Source organism: Ptychodera flava, chromosome 18 (assembly GCF_041260155.1).
Source record: "Ptychodera flava strain L36383 chromosome 18, AS_Pfla_20210202, whole genome shotgun sequence".
NCBI classification, from domain to species: domain Eukaryota; kingdom Metazoa; phylum Hemichordata; class Enteropneusta; family Ptychoderidae; genus Ptychodera; species Ptychodera flava.
In genome coordinates, this window is record NC_091945.1 from 22,096,955 (window position 1) to 22,117,518 (window position 20,564).

The window sequence follows — 20,564 nt, forward strand, 5'->3', positions numbered from 1 at the left end:
ATGTTGTGGCCAGTGTTTGACCGCCCTGAACCCCTGAACACGATTGGAACTATTTTGGGATAATTGGATTTTCATACTTTTCAAATTTCTCAAAAATCTTAGGTGCCCTATAGCTGAATGTCTCAATATTACAAATTACTCATAAAACGAGTGTGTAACTTAAAAGAAAAGCAGATGATGTTACATTAGCAGATTTTAAAGACATTACTTCACCATCCAACAATCCCAAATTAGTTCCGATCGTGTTCCTGAAAAATGCATATTTACTAATAAGATATTTTGGGAAAAAAATCCCGCCGATCTACCTACCTTATTTTTTAAAACCATGTTATCGGAACAGCACAATTTATTTTTTTGGCCTAATGGCTAAACGAAAGTAATTTATTTCTCTTCTAAATTTACAGGAATAGGCTCGGTTCATCTCTGTGGTGTTCGAATTGGTGACGTCCCGATTCATTCATCTGTCAAAATTTCGCATTCTGGCTGTCACTACGGATTCTAAGTCCACACAGACATATATCGTCAACGTTTAGAAATCAGGCTCTTATGCTGTTGAGAAGCTCATACTGTACACACAGGCTTTCATCACATCTCACATGAAATATTATAACGGTTTACTAATGGGCCTCCCTTTTGAAATTGGTAAACTGCAAACAATTCAAAATTCGAACTTGTCACCAGGAAGAAAAACGTGATCACACAACTCCCGTTCTTCGGCGGTAATTCGTTTGGAATAAAGAAGAGATTTTGAAAGTTTAAGGTAGTATGCCTCTCGAAAGTGAAAGACGTAAACTTTCGCTCAAACTTTCCAAATTTCGACCAATCTCTTACCAATTCAAGAATAAAAATTATGGGTCACAGTGCAAATTTTGGTACCAGAGAAACACATCACCTAACAGTTACCGATATTTGTAATTCAAAATAGCCACAATCCCTATGTTAACTGTATGGAAAAAACAATGGTGCATAAATACGTTTCCGCCTCATGTCAGCTTACTGAGATACATGCTTTCGTATTAGGAAACAGGTCCACAAGTCATTATATATTCATTACATATACCAGTGGAAGTGGTGCGAGCATTCAAATAGCGCCACCACTGAATGGAGTGGGAGAGTGCTTATACAGCAGCTTCCATTTTCTGCAGACTGCAGCTAAGGCAGATATCGATTAATCAGAAAGAGCTGCGGATTAGCCGGCACTGGTTGCAAGCAGATAGGTAACCAATAAAACAATGCACAAAGAGAGATATCGATTTTAGTGCTAAGTTTGCCAGTGTTTAGATGTGTTTGGTTGACGATTTGATGAATAATTAAAGAAAACTGTGACGTAGGTTCCGAAGACTTTTCACCGAAGGAAAAGACGAGTCTTATGTCTAGCGCAGGGTGTTAGAACTCTCGCACATGGAATTTGCTGCCTTTTCCATCTTCTAGTACTGTCTGTAGACATAGTTTGTGCTGTTGTCTGCAATATACGGCCTTTAAAGGTAAGGTTAATCTTAGGAGCGTGAAAATCTCCTTCGCAATATCCTTTTCGTTGTTCGAGATTATTTCACATTAATGCTCTTCGCAAAAAAAACGTCGGTAAGGTTGTGCTGTTCATATTGCAATAATGACAACAGTCATTCTCTTTGCTTCGCGTCCAAATTTATTTCGTGCGTTGTCTTGAAATCATGTTCGATAGTTGTTCAGAGTTGTTTCCGGATAAGTTGAGAAATGTCTTTGAAGAGAATGTAGTTCTTTTGTAAATGTTAAATGGGCAGGCAATGACCCCTGTCATATTCAGAATTGATGCCACGTTGATTTTTAGAAGGACAAAAACAGACAGATAGACAGACAAACAAAGCCACACCGGAAACCTTCTCACACATTCTGAAAAAATCCAGTTAATTTAGGGAATGTTGAAATGTTTTGGTTTCACTCTTAGTCGTCCACACTCTCTTGCTTCGGCCATCTTCGTACAGGTCTTTCCCATTCAGAGAAAGTTGACGGCTAGAAACTCATGCCAATCGCTGTCTTTTGTAGACTTTTGCTTCAGAAACCATTTGCCTGCAAAATAATGCATTTAAAGCCTCGATTAGTGTTCTAATTTTGGTGAATTTTGACAGATGACAGCACACTGCCCTTCAAATGGTAACTTATCGATTATGTTTACGACCTCAGGGAACAGTGGAATGTACATGTCCTTTGTGTTTGCGTTCGAATTACTCGACCTTTATTTTTTGCGATAGAGCTTTTATTATCATTTAAAATGAGACTCCTAACACAAATTTCAAGTGTAATTGTCGTCAACAACAACGACAAGTATTCGACAATTATATAAGCCTTACAGGGAGCTGGTCAAATTACGAGTTGTATTTTTTCTAGCGAACTTGAAAGTACTGTGAACTGAGCTACTATGGCACCGAGTGACTGAACACATTACAAGTATAGGTATTGCTATGTGTGCGTCAATTATTCACATTCTTGTACGGTATCATTACGACAACAGAACTACGTGTGAAAGTTAATCTTTAAGTTTATGTTTCAATTCCAGGAATTGGACATCGATATCGATTAACCATGACTCTCCAGTTACACTTGTCATGTACGCTGTTCCTATGCTTGGTGGCGATGATCCCGGGTAGCATGGTGCGCGCCGGGTCAGAGAACTATGTCGATGGAAGCGGTAACATCACTTGGAAGGACCTTCCAACTGGTGAGCCATACTACTGCCCAGATGAATATGACGAAGGCGAGCCTCCGCTCCCTACCACGTGGAAGGTGGTGAATACGTGGATAAAGACAATATCACCGGGAGAGATTCCATATGACCTGATCAACGACGCGATTGGCGGAGAGTTGGATATGAACGAAATCGAGATGTCGGAATTGATCAATCTCCTTCTTGGCTTTGCGATTTGTTTCGCAATCGGGCTGCTGTTTGCGATTATATTTCCGATTGTCGCCTGCTGCTTCTGTTCGTGTCGGCTGTGCTGTGGCAGATGCGGCGGCAGGATGTACCAGAAACAGACAGGCAACATGCGCTGTAAGCTGCTAACCTTCTCTATTATCCTTGCCATCATCACAGCCATGCTAGCGGCCTGCTTCGCCTGCGCCTACCACGTCAACGCTCGGCAGTCGTCGGAAATCGCCGACCTCGGCGACAACATCGACAACAACATTGACGACCTGATGACTTTCGTGAACAACACCGTCGACGAAATATTATTCGTTGCCGTCAATCAAACCATATGGGTCATCGACACCATGGTAACTGATCTTCTGAATGTTGGGACTGTGGTAGGGGTGCCCGTCCGTGAAAAACTGAGAACACTTGTTGATCCTGCCATCGACGCTATACTGACAATGACAGAAGTAATAGAGGACACCAGAGATGGCCTTGACACAATGAACATTTTGTCATCATACTTGGATGACAATTACACCACCTTTTCAGCCTCCCTAGATACCCTGGCGCAGGACATCGAAAGTATGTACAGCGACTGCGCAACCGCAGGGGGCTGCTCCGCGGCAGGAGAGGACCCACAGATTGCGGCAAACACGACGCAGCTCGTCGCGAGTCGAAATTTCAGCGATCTGCCCTTGTCTGGCGCTGGACCAGGCTACTACCCGCGCATCGTTGTCACTGTAAAGAGTCTCGCGTTGACCAATGTTGTCAATAATGACCTGGACGCGAGCGCCAAGCAAGGCCAGCAAGAATTTGAAGACATCCCGGAGATGGTGGAAAACGAAACCATATCGGCTTCTTTCGATTTACAGGATAGCTACGGGGACTTCAGCGATGAGGTGGAGCAGGGTCTAGATCCAATGATCGAAAATTTGAATTCAGCACTGGAGCAAGGTTCGTCTCTCGGCGATACTATGTCCGAGCAATTGTCGCAATTCGCGGACTACGAAGGATATTTGTCCATTGCTATGAAGTGCTTGTATCTTATCATATTGGCTGTGATAGTGCTTAACACCCTCGGCCTCATTTTCGGCTTCATCGGGTGCGATCTATCCGTTTCTCCAACCGAGCGCGGCTTCATGTCGAACTGCGGCGGACTTTTCCTGATGTCGTCTGCCGGCCTGTGCTTCATCTTCGCCACTCTGTTCATGGTCTTGACCGCACTTCCGTTCATCATCGGAGGTCCCATCCACAAGCTGGTGTGTGAACCAGCCGTATCTGGCGACCTGTTCGAAAACACCATAGACCTACCGGATGCCATTCCCGGAACCGATGGGTACTTTTTGTCCGGCACCTTGTTCGATGACGGCGACATTCCCCTCACGATGTCTGGGATCATCAGCGACTGTGAAGAGGAGATGGCGGCGTTCACAGCCTTCAAATTGGAGAATATGGTTAACCTGACAGACATGTTAAACGTTGACGCGTATATTTCTAAATCTCAGTTCTCCGACCTGAAGGTGAACATATCAGACCAGATACAGGTCATGTCTTCGACCACGCGGGACAATCTCGCTGATGCGCGCGATGCAAACGCCGCCAGTATTTCATGGACGGACTACGAGAACGAGCTGAGCTCCGATTTGATCGATTATGGCGAGGACCTGGACGCCTTCGCCGACGACCTGCAGACGTACATCGACGCGCATTCAGGTGATTCTTCGGTCTTTCCCGGGTCGCACGAGTCCATCTTCACGGCCATGGTGACTACCATTCGAGATTTCCAAACGGACACCGTGGACGCGATTGTATCGGAACGCGACACCGTCAAATCCACACTGGCGGAAGTTCAAAGCGACGCTGACGAAATTGAAACTTCAGTGAATAACACGATCGAAGCCGGCAACAACGCCGACGACTACATCGATAACAATTTAAACAGTGTTATCGCCGACGAAGTAAATACTTTCATGGCACGATTGTTTGGTTACACCACACAGTTCATCAACTATGTTGACTACATGATCTACTTTGAAATTGGAAATTGTCGCCCGATGGCCAACCTCATCAAAAACCTGTTGAATACCGTCTGTCGCAGTCTTCTCGATCCGTTTAACGCGTTCTGGTTCTGTAATGGTTGGTGTGCGGTGTTTTTCGTGCCAAACATAATTTTCTGCGTCAGATTAGCCAAGTTTTTCCGTCGAATGGAAGAAGCAGACGAGATGGTAGATGAAATCCCATTGGTCAGTACGGACGGCGAGTCCAACCCACCACTCTACGGTCACAACAGAGTGGCCCCGCACGAGGATGACTTCGCGGTCAACGAACTTCAAAATGAACTGAAAAATCTGGACAACATCCCGTCCATTATAGCCGGGGAAAACATGTCGAAATCGAAAGAGAAGTGCTCGACTTTCCGTGACTTGCCTCCTATTGAACCCCGTGCTGGACAGACACCGGGCGTGCCCAGCACATCCAACGCTAATTCGGGGCAAACGACTCCCTCTCCCAACAATGGGGAGAAAGTCGGTTGGTATGAAGTGCCCGACGCACCGACAACAGAATCAAGCCATGAGCAACCCGCCGTCAATGGTCAACCAAACAGTGATGAGCAGCAACACGACAATAGTGAGGGCGCTCCGAGTGATCCTGCGCCGCCAGAGGAAAAGACCACAGAATCCACTGCCGATGTAAATACCGAGGCACCTGAGGTGAATAATACGGAACAAGCAAACGAACAGACGGCGGAAGTTTCAACGCCCGACCATACCGATCAACATGGTGAGAATAATGATGACAACCAGGTGTGACGCAGTTGAAGGTTTCATATTTTACAAGCAAAATTTAGACACAAGAAACCTCTTTACCTCAGGCTGCTAATGTACAGTATTTTCAACCGATCGTGTATTATAGTTTCCGCTGATATCTTCAAACAATTTAAAATATTCAATGTTTTCACTCTCTGTAAACAAGAAATACACAACCTTATCTTTTTACCTTAAAAATTAATCCAAATCTTTGTCACTGTGTTCAAGTACGAGGTCAAAAGTTATTTTATTCACCCTGACAAATCGCAATCCGATGACAAGAGGATGTAGGGGTTGAATTGTTTTTCCTCTTTGCTTTGCACTTTATACCGTGTATATGCCCACCATGTTGAGCCTAGACTCCCTGGCACGAAGTTACAGCTCTACATTTGTACATCCTAATGTCGGTCGGGTTTAAGCCCATAGCTACATATCGCGAGTTTGAAGAGTTTGAGAAAAAACCAAGCATTTGCGAAAATCTGCAAATATCTTTTTCCGGACTTCTTTTCGCCGTGTAGAGAGCTTATGTTACGTAGTTTGACAGTCATAGACCGAACTTTCATCGGCGCTTTTCGGTTAGTTTGCCATATTTTGACTGCCAGTACAGGGTTTCCCTTGTGTTTCACTTTTAAAGCAGTTTGCATGGAGTAAATTTTCAAACTTCGTATTCGCAGTTTCAAATTTTAATCACATTAAGTAAAAATTTCACCCATATACCGTAATTTATTTTTGAGCTCCATACATTATAGTGAATTGGAGATCACGATCGTTGTTGTAGGGGTCACTGAACTATTTAAAAGCACAAGAGAAGATTTTACACGTGAGACCTTTGTCGGGAAATGGATAGGATTGTTTTAGTGGTATGTTAGATGTGTGCAAATTGTTTTGCTCGTTGTATAATTTTTTGGATTCATTAAACAGGATTAATTTATGAAAAATAAGCATTCATGTTTTGATTTTACCATGCTTTCACACCTCCTTGATTTTTACTGTATACTTGGAAAATCTATCTTTCAACAGCATCTCTGTTGACCCCCATGATATTGTAATACTGAACAAAATATATCACTCAGAAAATGTTAGTTAGGAAATATTTATCTTTCAATACACATGCGAAAACCAATATGCATACGATAAGTTTTCAACAGAATGTATAGTGCTGAAACACGGCTTTAATGGAGCTTTATTTCGAGTGAATACGCAAGACACGCACAGTGTTAATGAAGTCACCAATGATAAGTAAGCATTTCACAAATTACGTAACATTTATGATAATATCCACAAGATCCATGATATTCCACTGATTGGTGATACATGCATGTAGATATCTCACCAGTTTCCGACTAATGACAACTTGCTTACGTGCACCATATGCTGGTACCAGGATTCCTGACCTATGACCTTGTCGTTCTATATTTATCAATTTAACTCAGCTATGGAGGTATGAATTTAGCAAAAGGCATGTTTACGTTCAAGATCGCCGACTAGTCAGTCTTTACGCTCTAGGAGTTTGATCGACGTTGACGAACAGGTATGTTGTAGTTCATGTTCATATAGGCCTACGGTAATGTTGGATCGGGTGAGTCTTTCCTCCAATAATTCTAAAAACTCGACACGGAGCACGCCGGTGGGTTGACAACGTGATGGATGATCTTTTCCAGCTACACATCTGTAAAACATGAACGAGTTTTCTTTTTAGGTGCGAGGCCTTTTATTTGGCAGAACAATGTCCTAATCTTGGTTCATAACGTCACGTTAGAAGTAAATTGCCTAATTACCAATACTTCACAACACCAAACGTCAACCCGTCAGAATGGAGGCGGGCCAGTTCACATTGGTCAGCTTTTTATCCCCAACCACCCACTGAAGGCGATGTGAGCTTGAGGAACACAGAATTGATTTGGTGTACAATTTCAGAAGGTTGTTTTATTCCTTTGCATTATACTGGGACGTTTTAACCTCATGGTAATAACGTTTGACAGTCAGAAAATAGTTACACGTTTAGCACAGGACAATCGCCTCAATCCTAAAAATATCTCCCATGTGTTCACCAGACAGAGAAATAATTTAAACCATACCGCGCCGAAGTGTATATTACTAATTGAACCTGTAAGTATTTCTATTTTGCTTTCATTTCTCTTTTCATTCCAAAGTGCCGAAGATTTCGCTAGATGAGATTAACAATTGTCTGAACCGCATAACGTGAGATATGCATCAAGGCAGCCATATTCATAATCGTTCATAACTGGTACACCACTCTTAAAGTGGTAATTTGCATACTTGATTGGGCGGTTGACAATTACATGAACATGTACCAAAAATGGACTCTGATATGCACATGATCAAATCTCTGTTCAAGCCTGTTTAATGTCTCTATTTTACGAGAAGTGTGATTGAATTGTGATATTTTTAAAAGAAGGACTTCGAGTGCTCGATTAATGTCCTACACACAGACCAGAAAAACACAAGCTCACAGCCTCGGTCGTTCAACTTCGTTAAGGTACATGGCGGAACATCCAATCAGTTCGAATTCATCCTTTGAGCAGAATGGAGGCAGCTACCTACGATCATATCAGACGTTTAGTGCTAAAAACAACTCCGCTTCGGCTAAGGAATCGCTTGACATTTCAAGTCACTCAGAAGACGACGAAAGGACTTCCGAGTCAAGAAACAGTTGGGCGATCGAAAGCAACGGTAACAGTGCAGCTGTATTTATATCAACCAGTGAAATTCAAGTTTCATTCATTTGTGCAATCATCGGGTAGATTAGCTTAAATATATCGGTGCCAGCTTCAATATGAATAAGTGAATATTGCATGTAATCAACAATACGAGCAGTGAAAGCTCTGTCAGTGTGAACTATGAACAATATAGATTTATAGTCTTTCTGATGATTGCAAAGTTGGTGAAAATTGAATTATTGCAGTTTTACTACTGTGTGCATGAAGCAATTATCTTTATTCTGCTCTATTCTTCCTATTCTTTTGTATCCTGATCGAGCGTTAGATAGACAAAGAAAATATCTGTGAACTTCGATACACACATGTTGGTTGACGGGCGAGTATATATATATATATATATATATATATATATATATATATATATATATATATATATATATATATATATATATATATAGATAGATAGATAGATAGATAGATATAGATATAGATATATAGATATAGATATAGATATAGATAGATATATATATATATATATATATATATATATATATATATATATATATATATATATATATATATATAAGTATACATATATAAAAGTATACAGATTACCTCGTGGGAAATTACAGTGCTCGATGCGGAAAGCAGAGCGTTATAAATATTCACACAAATTACTTCAAGTAAAAGCATATGTTATCATATAATGAGTGAAAATACAAGGTTCTACTTGGCAAGGTATACGCGACTCAAAATGATATCTTAATTGTTTCTGATTTGAGTCGTTTGTTGCTCCAATGCGGCTGCCTTTTGTATATAGCGATAATGTATGACTTAATTAGAAAAGGAAGTCTTCGCTCACGTTCTATCATTTCTTTGTAGGACTAAAATTAACACCCTGTTCCGAGTAAAGTAGCTTGCTGTGTCTCTCATAGCCACACACTACTATAATGCATGATGCCCAAAACCAGAAAAAGGGACACCCGCTGTGAGATATGGCTACAATGTCGGGGTGGGGTCCTATGCAGTCAGTTCTTCAACTTTAATAATAAGCGTACACTTTGGTAGGCCACCAGGTACCTCATTCTTGTTTCATAAAGTTCAAAGCATTAGGACCAAACGAACCTTGTAGATCATATTATCGAAATGTACGTCATAAATGAAGAATAACGATAGAATATGCGAGGTCTCTAACAGAAAAACAATATATAACGAAACAGTTAACTATCGTGGCAAGTCAAGGTTACGGAGCCAAACCTGTCTCTATTATTTGTTTATTATTGTCTAAATATCATTAAATCTGTCATGTGGCAATTGACCAATCAGATGCTCCATTCGGTCTTTGTCTATTCATGACGCCCTTTGTGACGATCGTAATGCGAATCGTAACATTTGGGAGGTCAATGAAGCACAAGGAAATTGTGAGTAAAATCTAAAAATCAAACAAGAATGGAGTTTATGAACGGCTTTATTTATAACGCAAGAAAGTGGCGTATTATACATAATAGAAACCCATTACAAGGCCGTGCTTTACAAGGCAGAACTTTTTATATAAAAATCCCTACTGCTTTTATATAGAATTAATGAACTTTGATATTCAAAGTTGAGTCAAAAGTTTTATCCCATCGGAAAACACAAAGTAATAGAATACCTCATCAAAATTATTTGTCGCTTTGTCACTTCTGTAGCCTGGAAACCACCAAATGAGGATGTGAACAGGCCTATATTCGACTGGAGCACTGTTGACGATTTAGAGCCCAGCGCCACCACACACCGCCTACCAAAACCGATCGAAGGATATGGTTCCCTGGAACTGAACATGCCAAAGTTTATAGCGCCACCAACGGTGAAACACGACCCTGGGGATGACCATTTCCAATCGTACACGATGTGAGTATATTGAAGAAGACGTTTAATTTAAGACGGGCCAAATTAATGATAGTAATTCTGACAATGTTAAGTTGACAGTTGAGAAATGAAACAACACACAAAAAATCGGCCGTGTTTACATTTCTGGAGCCATTGAATTTAGTAGAGCGCGCCCCAGCTTCAGTGCCAAGTCGGAAATCTTTGACGCACATGAAAGTGGGTCCTGAGACTAATATGGGAATTTCAATCTGGCAAGCGCTCATTCCTCACCAGACTGCATAGTCAGCAGACATTTTATGCGGTATTAAAGTCATGCCATAATATATCATAATACTCTCGAAGCAGAGTCTTGTCCATTAGCAAAATTCCGTTCTCTGACTCTTGGTCGGGTTTCTGCCACTGCTGTTGCGTTACTTAACATAGTCTCACGTCTTCTACGGTCATAAGTGGTGACCAACGGAAGTTGGTCGGCAATATAAACACCGCCATAGTTTAAGAAATGTGCAACGACGAACTTACTCAGGATGCAATGAAAATATAAACTAAAAAAGGCCGACGTCCGTTCAACGTAGGGTTTGTGTAACAAAGCGAGTCCAAGAATCGTAAAGACATTCAGAATATACTTTTTAAGCGTCCATTGGCAATTTGTAATTCCATAAGAGAAGTTATGGTATGAAAGATAATCTTTAATTTGACAAACGGTTTAGTGCAATGTCTAGAGGTCTAAACAACGGAAATGTTGTAAATTTAATTCTCTACGTAAATGTCGCCGCATTAACAAAGAAACACGCAACTTTAAGCTAGGTGACTCACCTCGTTAAAATCAGAGCGAAAAGACTTTACCAGCTTTCACAGAACAAATACGTGCCATTTCATTAGGAAACTAAATACGTCGCGATCTGTTAACCTCTTGTGTTTAGTCCTGGTGTGCACAGCGATGGTGTTTGGCCAAATGTACGAGTCGATAGTCCATTGGATAGGGTGCAAGTATTAAACTGTATCTCAGTCCGAGCAAATTAAGCAAGTTCAAATTCGTCAAAATGACAGGGTCTGATGTCATTCCAACGGACACATAGTACACCGTGTACAGAACGGAAAACATTATATAAAATATCTGAAGGCCATCACATAATTCCCTTCAGGTCGTCCTCAGCAGTTTCTGTTGAAAATAAACCCTATCTAGTTTGCCTACCGGTAGAGGTTCCAAATAAAACCAAGACCAATTTAAACAAACAACAAACCCCCCAAAACCTCAAAAAAACATACTGTAGAAACTGTAGTCACATTCTGTATCCACGTTGACGCATTAAACTTCATGAGAGCTTACATACGTAAGGGTTGTTTATCTTCAGTTTACTTATGCCGCTGTTAACTTAACCGCAACATTACAAATACCGCCTTGTTAGACTGCGGTTAAACTTCTGTGGCTTCCATTACACGCTCTCGATAACAGCGTTCAGGAAAGAAACACGACCTGACCGGGCCAGACCACCGCTATCTGCACCCGAGATATTGATGTTTTAAGCATTCGCCCGACAGGCGACATAGCGGTTAAAGGGACAAAGTTGGCCATTTTTCATGAATTTTGTTTGATATGAGATACTACTTATTTTGTTTTACATGTTGAAAGATACCGAATGAATGGGTGACCATTCATATACTCGACACTGGTTTTAGACACGATACATGACATCGCGAAAATGAATAAATGGTCATAACCATTAATTCATTTTCGCGATGGTTTCATTTAATTTGTCTAAAGTCAGGGTGGAATATGTGCATAGTCATCCATTCATTCGGTGTCTTTCAACATGTCAACAATATAAGAAGTATCTTGCATCAAACAAAATTCATGAAAATGGCCGACTTTGTCCCTTTAAGGCAAGAACAAGTCTTAGAAAACTTCATTCTCATCGAAAATTATCTATAATTACACGAATTCGAAAAGAGTTTGAAGATGAAATAGACTGTAACATCGATGGTAATGTAGCTGACTCATGTAGAGTGTTTGATGTGCACAAATGATGTGAGTTTTTGATAAAGCTGAACAAAATCAGTGTTACTCAACGATTGATCAGATTAACTTAGCTTCCACGGTTGTAACGGGAACTAAACCAACGAAACGGCAGCATGACTGTTCTCTCCAATTCATCTAAAAAATAATGGGTTACTAAGATATACGTTTTACTCAAATATTCTGAAAACTTGTGGAAGAATAACCTTCAGATCTTTCACACCAGGGACAGCAGTATGACTCGGGAGGAAGCCAGCGAGGCATTGCTGCGATACGTCAGTGAGCAGTGCTGCTGTGGCAGTGAAGATGCACGAGATATAGAAATGACAGATATACACACATCATAAGTTATATACGTAAGAATATACTTTCTTGTCGTTCCTATTGTTGTTTGTATGCTCTGATTACAACTGTAAATCTGTGTATCTATCTATGCGTCAATCTATCAAACAATAATCTCAGGAGATAGTGCCCCCTTTCTCACTGCAGGCTACGGTGCTGGCCTACCTACCTACCTACCTACCTACCTACCTACCTACCTACCTACCTACCTACCTACCTACCTACCTGCCTACCTACTACCTACCTACCTACCTACCTACCTACCCATCTATCTATCTATCTATCTATCTATCTATCTTTCTATCTATCTATCTATCTATCTATCTATCTATCTATCTATCTATCTATCTATCTATCTATCTATCTATCTATCTATCTATCTATCTATCTATCTATCTATCTATCTGACTGTCTATCGTTGTATGTAAGATATCATTAAAGTTATCATCTGCACATAAAACATGGTAATACTAATTCCCTTTGATGTAAGAAATCAAAGTATACTCTGAAATTAAACAATATAATCATGAGTAGTAACTATAATGCTCAATGAGAAAAGAAACAACAGATTAGAACCACGCACAGACCTAGAAAACATCAATATACAATTTTAGGCAGTCACTGAGAAAAAAATGATAATGATTTCCACATGACGCAAGTTATTATAGGCGACCGTGTGAGGCTTCTCACACTGCATGTGTTTATTGAGTCAAGCTAGATTGGAATTTGTTCTCAACAACTTTTGAACACAGATGCTTGCAGCGTTGCTTGGCTAGTCGATCGAAGGTCCGGGATCGAAGTGTGAGACTGAAGACCGAACCTCGTTAGTAGTGTAATGAATACTTAACACTCGATCCCGGGCCTTCGATCGACGATCCAAGCAACGCTGCAAGCACCTGTGGTTTAGAACAGTTAACATGGAAGTGAATTCTAAGTGATTTCTTGAGGGCCCATAAGAGATTCGTGCAGGACAGAGAAAGTCGTATTTATGGTTGCTGAGGAAATGTCCAGTGAATTTTCAGTAGCAATATTTTATCATGGGACATAAAGTAAGACCCCACTTTCATGTCTTGCAGTATGAACTCGAAACGTTCACTGAATCACGTTCAGTAATTTGCACATTTCACCCACACTACGGCGGTTATGTCGACAGTCCAGCCATGGGCATAGCCCCGTTGCCATGGGAACACAGGTGCCAACCGGATGGCCTATTCTTGACTCACCAGAAGGTGGTAAAGGTGCCGCATACGTCATCAGTGATGGTGAGTGTTCTTACGGTATAATCTTCAGCTATGCGAACAGTGAAAGACAATCGAAGAAAATTTGCACCGCCACAGCAACAACCACAACAACATGTGCACATACAGTGATTTAAGGAAAAAACGAAATCAGGAAAACACACACACGGACTCACACACAGTTCATTGGTATTAAGATGATCATCGAACAAGTGATTGTAATATTCTCAAAATTGGAGTGGTGTTCATGCCTGACAATGCATAACTCACATTCCTTATTGGTGTACTCAATGACTCAATTTCATGCCTTTTAATTATACTTACTATATTCCTGATGCTAACATCTATGTACAGACATGTTATCGTTGCCAGGGTAGAGGATTTACACGATGCTTCAACTGCGCTGGACAAGGAATGGTATGAAAATATACCCTTATATGTTTATGTTGAAGAAAGAGTTTTACATTTAATATATATATATATATATATATATATATATATATATATATATATATATTATATATATATATATATAATATATAATATATTATAAAATATATATATTATAAATATATATATATATATATATATATATATATATATATATATATATATATATATATATATATACTTATCAAATATAAATATTTATACACACCATCCTATTCATCTATCTACTCTATGACATCCATGTATTATTACACCTACAGACAGACAGACAGACAAATATTCGGAAGGGCGGACAGATCGACGGGGCAAATAAAGGCCAATTTGTTCAGATGCAGTGCCTGGGATATAATTAGGTGGACACGTTTATACAGCCTTTGTTCTTGTACATGTGATATACCCATCTGTACATAATAAAAGAAATTAAATATAGAACATTTCTGATAGTTTGTGACATTTGCACTAATGACTCACAGATCGTATGCGTCAGCTGTAGAGGTTATGGATACACAGAGCGGCGTCACTCCAGGGCATACGGAAACCTTGAGACGTGCGAACCGTGTTTTGGAGAAGGGTATCAGAGGTAGGGGGAAACCCTCCCTGGTTTATTCTTACAGATTATAACGTTCTCCCGGAGACTTCTGGGGATATCTGGGAATACCGCCCTGCTTTGTTAAGTTCTTTTGGAGAACTCGATCCGGATACCGACCAACATCATGGGAAACATGAGTAGAAATTGACAATGCGGGTGGAGCTCTGATTATTGTCTCACAGTGTGATGAAACTCGACACCATTACACTGAAATGCAACACGCGACGCGGAGCTCCAGGCCTTCGGTTTGGAGATTTTCATCGAATACAAAGAGTGAAATAAAAAAACGACACATAAGGGGAGAACCATTTGATTTTTTTGGGGGGGGGGGGGGTATGGAGGAAATGGGTATGGGAGCAAATTTTTTTTTCCTGTCACAGTGACAGCAATTTTTTTTTCTACTGTCAGAGCTGCATCAATTTTTTTTTCAAATGGAGTAGCAATGCAATTTTTTTTTCTTTGTCATCAAGTTTGTGATGCGTTGTATATAAGGGAGCCGTCATTATTTACGGCCTGAAACTCAGAAATTTCAAGTGACACCCCCCCCCCCGTCAACCATGATGAATTTGAGTAACTCCCCTCTCTAACTCTGAAATTTTGACTGCTCCCCCCCACTTAGAAAAGTTAAATACAAATAAATGTATTTGTAAAATTTACAAATACAGCAATTTAACAGTAAAGACCTTTGAAATCCTGATGTACTCTGCTAGACTATCATCAGTTATCTCATGATGGTTCAAAAAAGGTGAACCCATCAAAATGAAATTGCAAGTCACAATAAATAAAGATATAAAAGCTCACGCAGTATCTAACCATATAGTATATTGTTTAATTTGGATGGGTATTATGACAGAGTTTTCACTAGGATATCTGACCGGGCAGAATTTGAAAGTACAGGGGGAGAACACGTGAGAGGCTTAGGGGAAAGTGTCACAGGGGCTTTCCCTATCTTTCATGGAAAGTTTAAGATATTGATGTGTGCAATGGTGCAGTCTGGTGCGATCTGAGAGGTTTTTTTAATTTTTTTTTTACTAAGTGAAACTGTTAGAACACCCCAAGGGGAGAGCACGAGAGGGGGTTTCCCCCTCTCGTATTGGAAATTTTGGGAAATTGATGTGTTTAATGGTGCAATCTGAGAGGAGTTTCAGGTTATTTTGCATTTGGTAAAACTGTTTGAAAATGACATTGAACACTGCAATATTTTTACATTTTATGCATGATCAGTGTTTGTGTCACAATATTCAACAACCAAACAATGACAATACAATTTGTGAAAAAGAGTTCTGTTTGCCAGAGACTGAAGATAAATAAATATACAGGAACCGAAAATTTGTGACCTTCTTGTGTCATTTCTCCAGCTGCCAGCTTCTAATGAAAAGCATGAATATGGTATGTTTAACTGTCAAAATGGTCATTGAAGTGAGGTAAATGAAAACATGTTTCTGTGATAATAAAGGATGAATTCACAACAGTTCAGTTTTGTCCTAGATCCTGTGAAAATTTTGAGAAATGGATGTGTGCAATGGTGCAATCTGAGATGTGTTTCAATTTATTTCGCCAAAATAAATTGAGTAACCCGTCCCCTTTCTTCCTCTCCACATTTTGAGTAACGCCCCCTGAAGTTTTCAATTTTTTTAGTGACCCTCTCCCTTGTATTTCATTACATTTGTTGTTCCTCAATTTTTCATTGTCAACTTGTACATCTTCCTAACATATTTATATTGAGAGAATACTATATTGATTTTAACACTAGTTTATTGACTCCTGTCTTGTGTTTTAAAATTTTCACAATTTACAGAAGTCAAAAAGTCCCCTTTAGATAGTGCCTATGCCATTGAGATATTGCAACAGAAATCCTGAAATATGATTTCTTGGGTCAGGAAAGGGAAGGAAAACATTGAGTGCACTGAGGTGTAAGTAGACCTATGTAGTGCATGCTTATATCATAAGTGCTGGGAAAAAAACATAAGAATTGCTTGTGGTAAAAACATTTGCGCCGCCTATGGCGGCGCGCCGGCAAAGAATACATGAGAATAGGGTTTCCAAATTTTGCTAATTTCTGGTGCATTGTGACAATTTTTTTTTTTACTTCTGTCTGTTATGACAATTTTTTTTTTCTCAGGCCATGGCAGGATCAATTTTTTTTTTCTTCTATCTCACCTGGCGACAAATTTTTTTTTTCTCAAAATCCTCCATACCCCCCCAGAAATCAAATGGTTCTCCCCTAAAGAGCAATACAGACAAGTATGTGCCAGGAGGGTAACAGGACCCATGAGTCGGGGCTGGGATTGGGGCTAGGTTTAGGGCTTTGTTTAGGGTTAAGGTTAGGGATAGGTTTAGGGTACGGTGTCCGGTCGGTATATATCCAGGGGTCATTTATCGTCAGGAAAAAGGGATAACCGATGAAAAAGGGAGGGAGTCTCTAGAGAGAGGAAAAGAAAGGACGAGTTTCCTGTCGAGAGTTATCATTTTTTCAAAGAGAGTTCCGATTTGTTTATGCGTTTCTTTCGAGTGCCTAGCGTTTGAATAATGTTTAACAAAATGTGACATTTTATGATCAGTATCAGATGATCCAGCGTCCAGTACTTTTCCTTGGCTCAGGCGAGCACATCCAGGGCATGGCAGCTTGAAATGCATGACTTATGTGAGGAACACGTCATCATTATAACCGATGCGACAATTTCTGTGGCTTATTTCTCTCCCCTTCTTAAAGGTGTATCGAATGTCGTGGAAGTGGTTGTCTTCTATGTAATACGTGTCAGGGTCACTACCAGTTGAAGTTCTTCCTTAAGCTAATCATCAGCTAGTAGGTATATTTAGCAAATATTCTTGTAACTTTCACGAAAAGAATTATGACACATATTAATGCGTTGTACTCAGTAATGTTGATTCTGTAATATTTGGCGATTCCCTTCCAACAGCATAAATCACAAAGAAAGTATCGTTGTCGAGAAATCGGATCTACCGGACGAACTTGTCAATGACGTCAAAGGGACCACAATAGTGGAACATGTTGCGACTAGCGTGAGTATTGTCGACAACTTGTTCTTGGCATCAAATTGTCTCCGGTATTGTATACTTAGATTTCTAACCGTGCGCCACTGAGATTGTTTAACAAGTGTGATTACGAAAAACGTTAGTTAGCGAGAGGAGGGGTCGACATAAAAAACAAAATTTCGCCAAATGCGTGTACGAATTTGAATATCAGAGTCTGATATGCAGGCGTTGATTATCACTTCTTTTACCAATTGTTTTGAATTCCGAAGCTATATGTCTAGTAAAAGTTTATTGACCTCATTGCAGGTCGCTCCACTGAAGATATCATCTTTATCAAAGGTAGACGAAGCCTCATCAAGGTTTATCGAGAAGCATAGCAATGCATGGCCAAGTGAAAGAAGTTTAAAACAGGTACAGATGTTACTTTACAGTCATGTGGAAGATGTGTAATAAACCGATCTCAAAATACCCCGAGTTTTCCTAGAGGTTTCTCTGAATAAGACCCGCTAGAGACTGAAAAAAGTATATAACACTGCCATAAGTGTCGACAGTGGCACATAAATTCAAAGGTTTTAACATCATTTTAGATTTCCCGCCATTTTGAAAAAAACTAATCACGTGACAGAGAAAATAAAGATAACAATAACAAAATGTTGGCCATCATGTTTTGTGCATTAAAGTAAATGACATCGTGCTTGTGTCTTTTATGATCACGATGTGAATGTGTAGGAAATACTGCATTTTTTGTACTTTTCTGTGGGGCGCCATTTTATGAGTGCGACACCCGTTAATTATTTAATATGTCAAAACGCGGTTTGAAATCAAATCATGAAAGTAACGCATGAAATTCGCAGCTATTGCAGCTTTAAAATCCCCGTGGACGTCATCTCCTGAACAAGTGCCGAGATGTGACTCCAATTATGTGCTGTTGACTGGTGATATTTCATTTACAGAATTCAATATCTCATGAAATGTCTCATTAACTATTCACATACATAATATGTCTGCGATGGAAATGAGTTATTTTATTACTTGAGTCGGCCGACCGCTACAGATAACACCGCTTTGTGTGACGTCATAGCGAGAGAACAGTGCCCAGAGGGGTTGAGCTTCGGTCCGTTTTCGAAGACAAATCCATGATGGCCTTAGATTCGGAATGTCGAAAATGTCCACCTATCATAATCATGCACTGAGAGACTTCGATTTTGCCTCAATTAAAACTTGCCGCTACCCTACTCTAACCAGAAACCACTGCGGTATAGATCGCAAATGCTCGTGATAGGAATTATTGTTGTAAATAAAACAAGCTACACACCCTGAAACTATTCGTGTTGTCTGATCTACCTATTTCGTTAATACCGTGTACTGAATATCCTACGGTGGTAATGGGTCGATGTCGTCAGATTATCATGTCCGAACGAACTGTGAGTAATACACTTTGGATAATCCTGTATTAGACTTCGTGCTTTCTCCGTCTTTCGGATAACGGAGCCGTCTCCGACGACACGTATGGCATTCGGAACATTCAGAATGCAGACAGAACGATCACGAGTTAAACGACTATATCTCACGGGGACTGATAATGTAACAACACTACACCAGTCTTATACAAATGTGATGACAACTTGATGTTTTGAATTAAAAAGGAAAGTCATATTTCATTCCGGAAGTAGTTTTGCACAATTACAAACTGATGTGTTTGTCTTTTTCCACAGCGTCAACGGGTGCGTGAAGTGGCGGTAACGAAAGTGGATTACACTTGGCACGGTAACGTCGGGCAGTTTTGGATCTGCGGCGAGGACAGGAGAGTCTATTTCCCGGGCTACCCGAAAAAGCGATGCGACTGCGCATGCCTCGGGTTACCTTGCAGTCTGCTTTGAACGAAAGCTCTCAGTTTTTAAGACTGTAACAGTTGGAAAACACAACCATGTGTTAAAAGTACAACCATGATGATTAGTGCGATGACCTGAGAGTTCTCCGGAGAAGAACCTCAGCATGCCGGGAATGTCACATAATGTTAATTGCCTCGCTTTTGGATGAATAAAGTATTGCATTGAATTGGATGCTAAACTCAAGTCATGTTAAATGACGATCTCAATTCATGAGACTACAAATTTTAAATTGACTTCCAATGATGGCGGAAACAGTTTAATGCATTTATGAAAATGTGTATGAACATACACCTTGAACGCAGGTTTCTGTCAAGTACCCCTACTTTAAATTTGAAGTCACAAGCAATCTTAATAAAAATATGATATCAAATGCTCCAAATGTCCCTCGCTTTTTTCATTGACACTGAATATGCATTTAATATGAACAAGATCTATGCCAAGGTTGGCTAATGTGCAATGTTATATCTATCCCTATAGGCCTAAATAAACGTTTCAACCAAATAACTCAAAGTTTAGAGTGACCTCACCTAAGGTAGAATGCGCCTCGGGGACAGATACTCGGACTCTCAAACTTTTACAATTCTTTTCTGATCTACCACTTGTTGGGGTTCATTTTAAAGCTCTTGGTGAAAGAAACCTTTTCAGTGTCTTAGTTTTTCGAGAATCGAAAATTTTATTTTTCTCCATAGAGTTAACACACGGACGGCGGCCATTTTGATTTTCAAATATCGATAAAGTTTTGGTAGTTTGTTTCTCTAGTATCAAAATTTGCACGGTGACCCCGATTGTTATTCTTGA

At 40.0% G+C, this 20,564-nt stretch overlaps 2 protein-coding genes across 6 annotated transcripts; both read left to right on the forward strand.

Moving 5' to 3' along the window:
* The first annotated feature begins 1,277 nt into the window (after window positions 1–1,277).
* On the forward strand, window positions 1,278–6,635 carry LOC139117169 (prominin-1-A-like). Its single transcript, XM_070680052.1, has 2 exons — window positions 1,278–1,484; window positions 2,534–6,635. Exon 2 carries the CDS (start codon window positions 2,560–2,562, stop codon window positions 5,695–5,697), a length of 3,138 nt encoding a protein of 1,045 aa, XP_070536153.1. The 5' UTR covers window positions 1,278–1,484; window positions 2,534–2,559; the 3' UTR covers window positions 5,698–6,635.
* Window positions 6,636–7,025: 390 nt separating this feature from the next.
* LOC139117170 (protein SSUH2 homolog) lies at window positions 7,026–20,136 on the forward strand. 5 transcript variants are annotated; one of them, XM_070680054.1, is made up of 10 exons: window positions 7,026–7,225; window positions 8,195–8,394; window positions 10,064–10,265; window positions 13,677–13,862; window positions 14,193–14,255; window positions 14,762–14,868; window positions 17,591–17,683; window positions 17,799–17,901; window positions 18,181–18,285; window positions 19,590–20,136. In XM_070680054.1, exons 4-10 carry the CDS (start codon window positions 13,761–13,763, stop codon window positions 19,752–19,754), a joined length of 738 nt encoding a protein of 245 aa, XP_070536155.1. In that variant the 5' UTR covers window positions 7,026–7,225; window positions 8,195–8,394; window positions 10,064–10,265; window positions 13,677–13,760; the 3' UTR covers window positions 19,755–20,136. The 5 variants fall into 5 exon arrangements, with proteins under 5 accessions (XP_070536155.1, XP_070536159.1, XP_070536154.1 ...); XM_070680053.1 differs by lacking the exon at window positions 7,026–7,225 and having other exon boundaries at window positions 7,359–8,394; XM_070680056.1 differs by lacking the exon at window positions 7,026–7,225 and having other exon boundaries at window positions 7,359–8,388.
* Window positions 20,137–20,564: the final 428 nt, after the last annotated feature.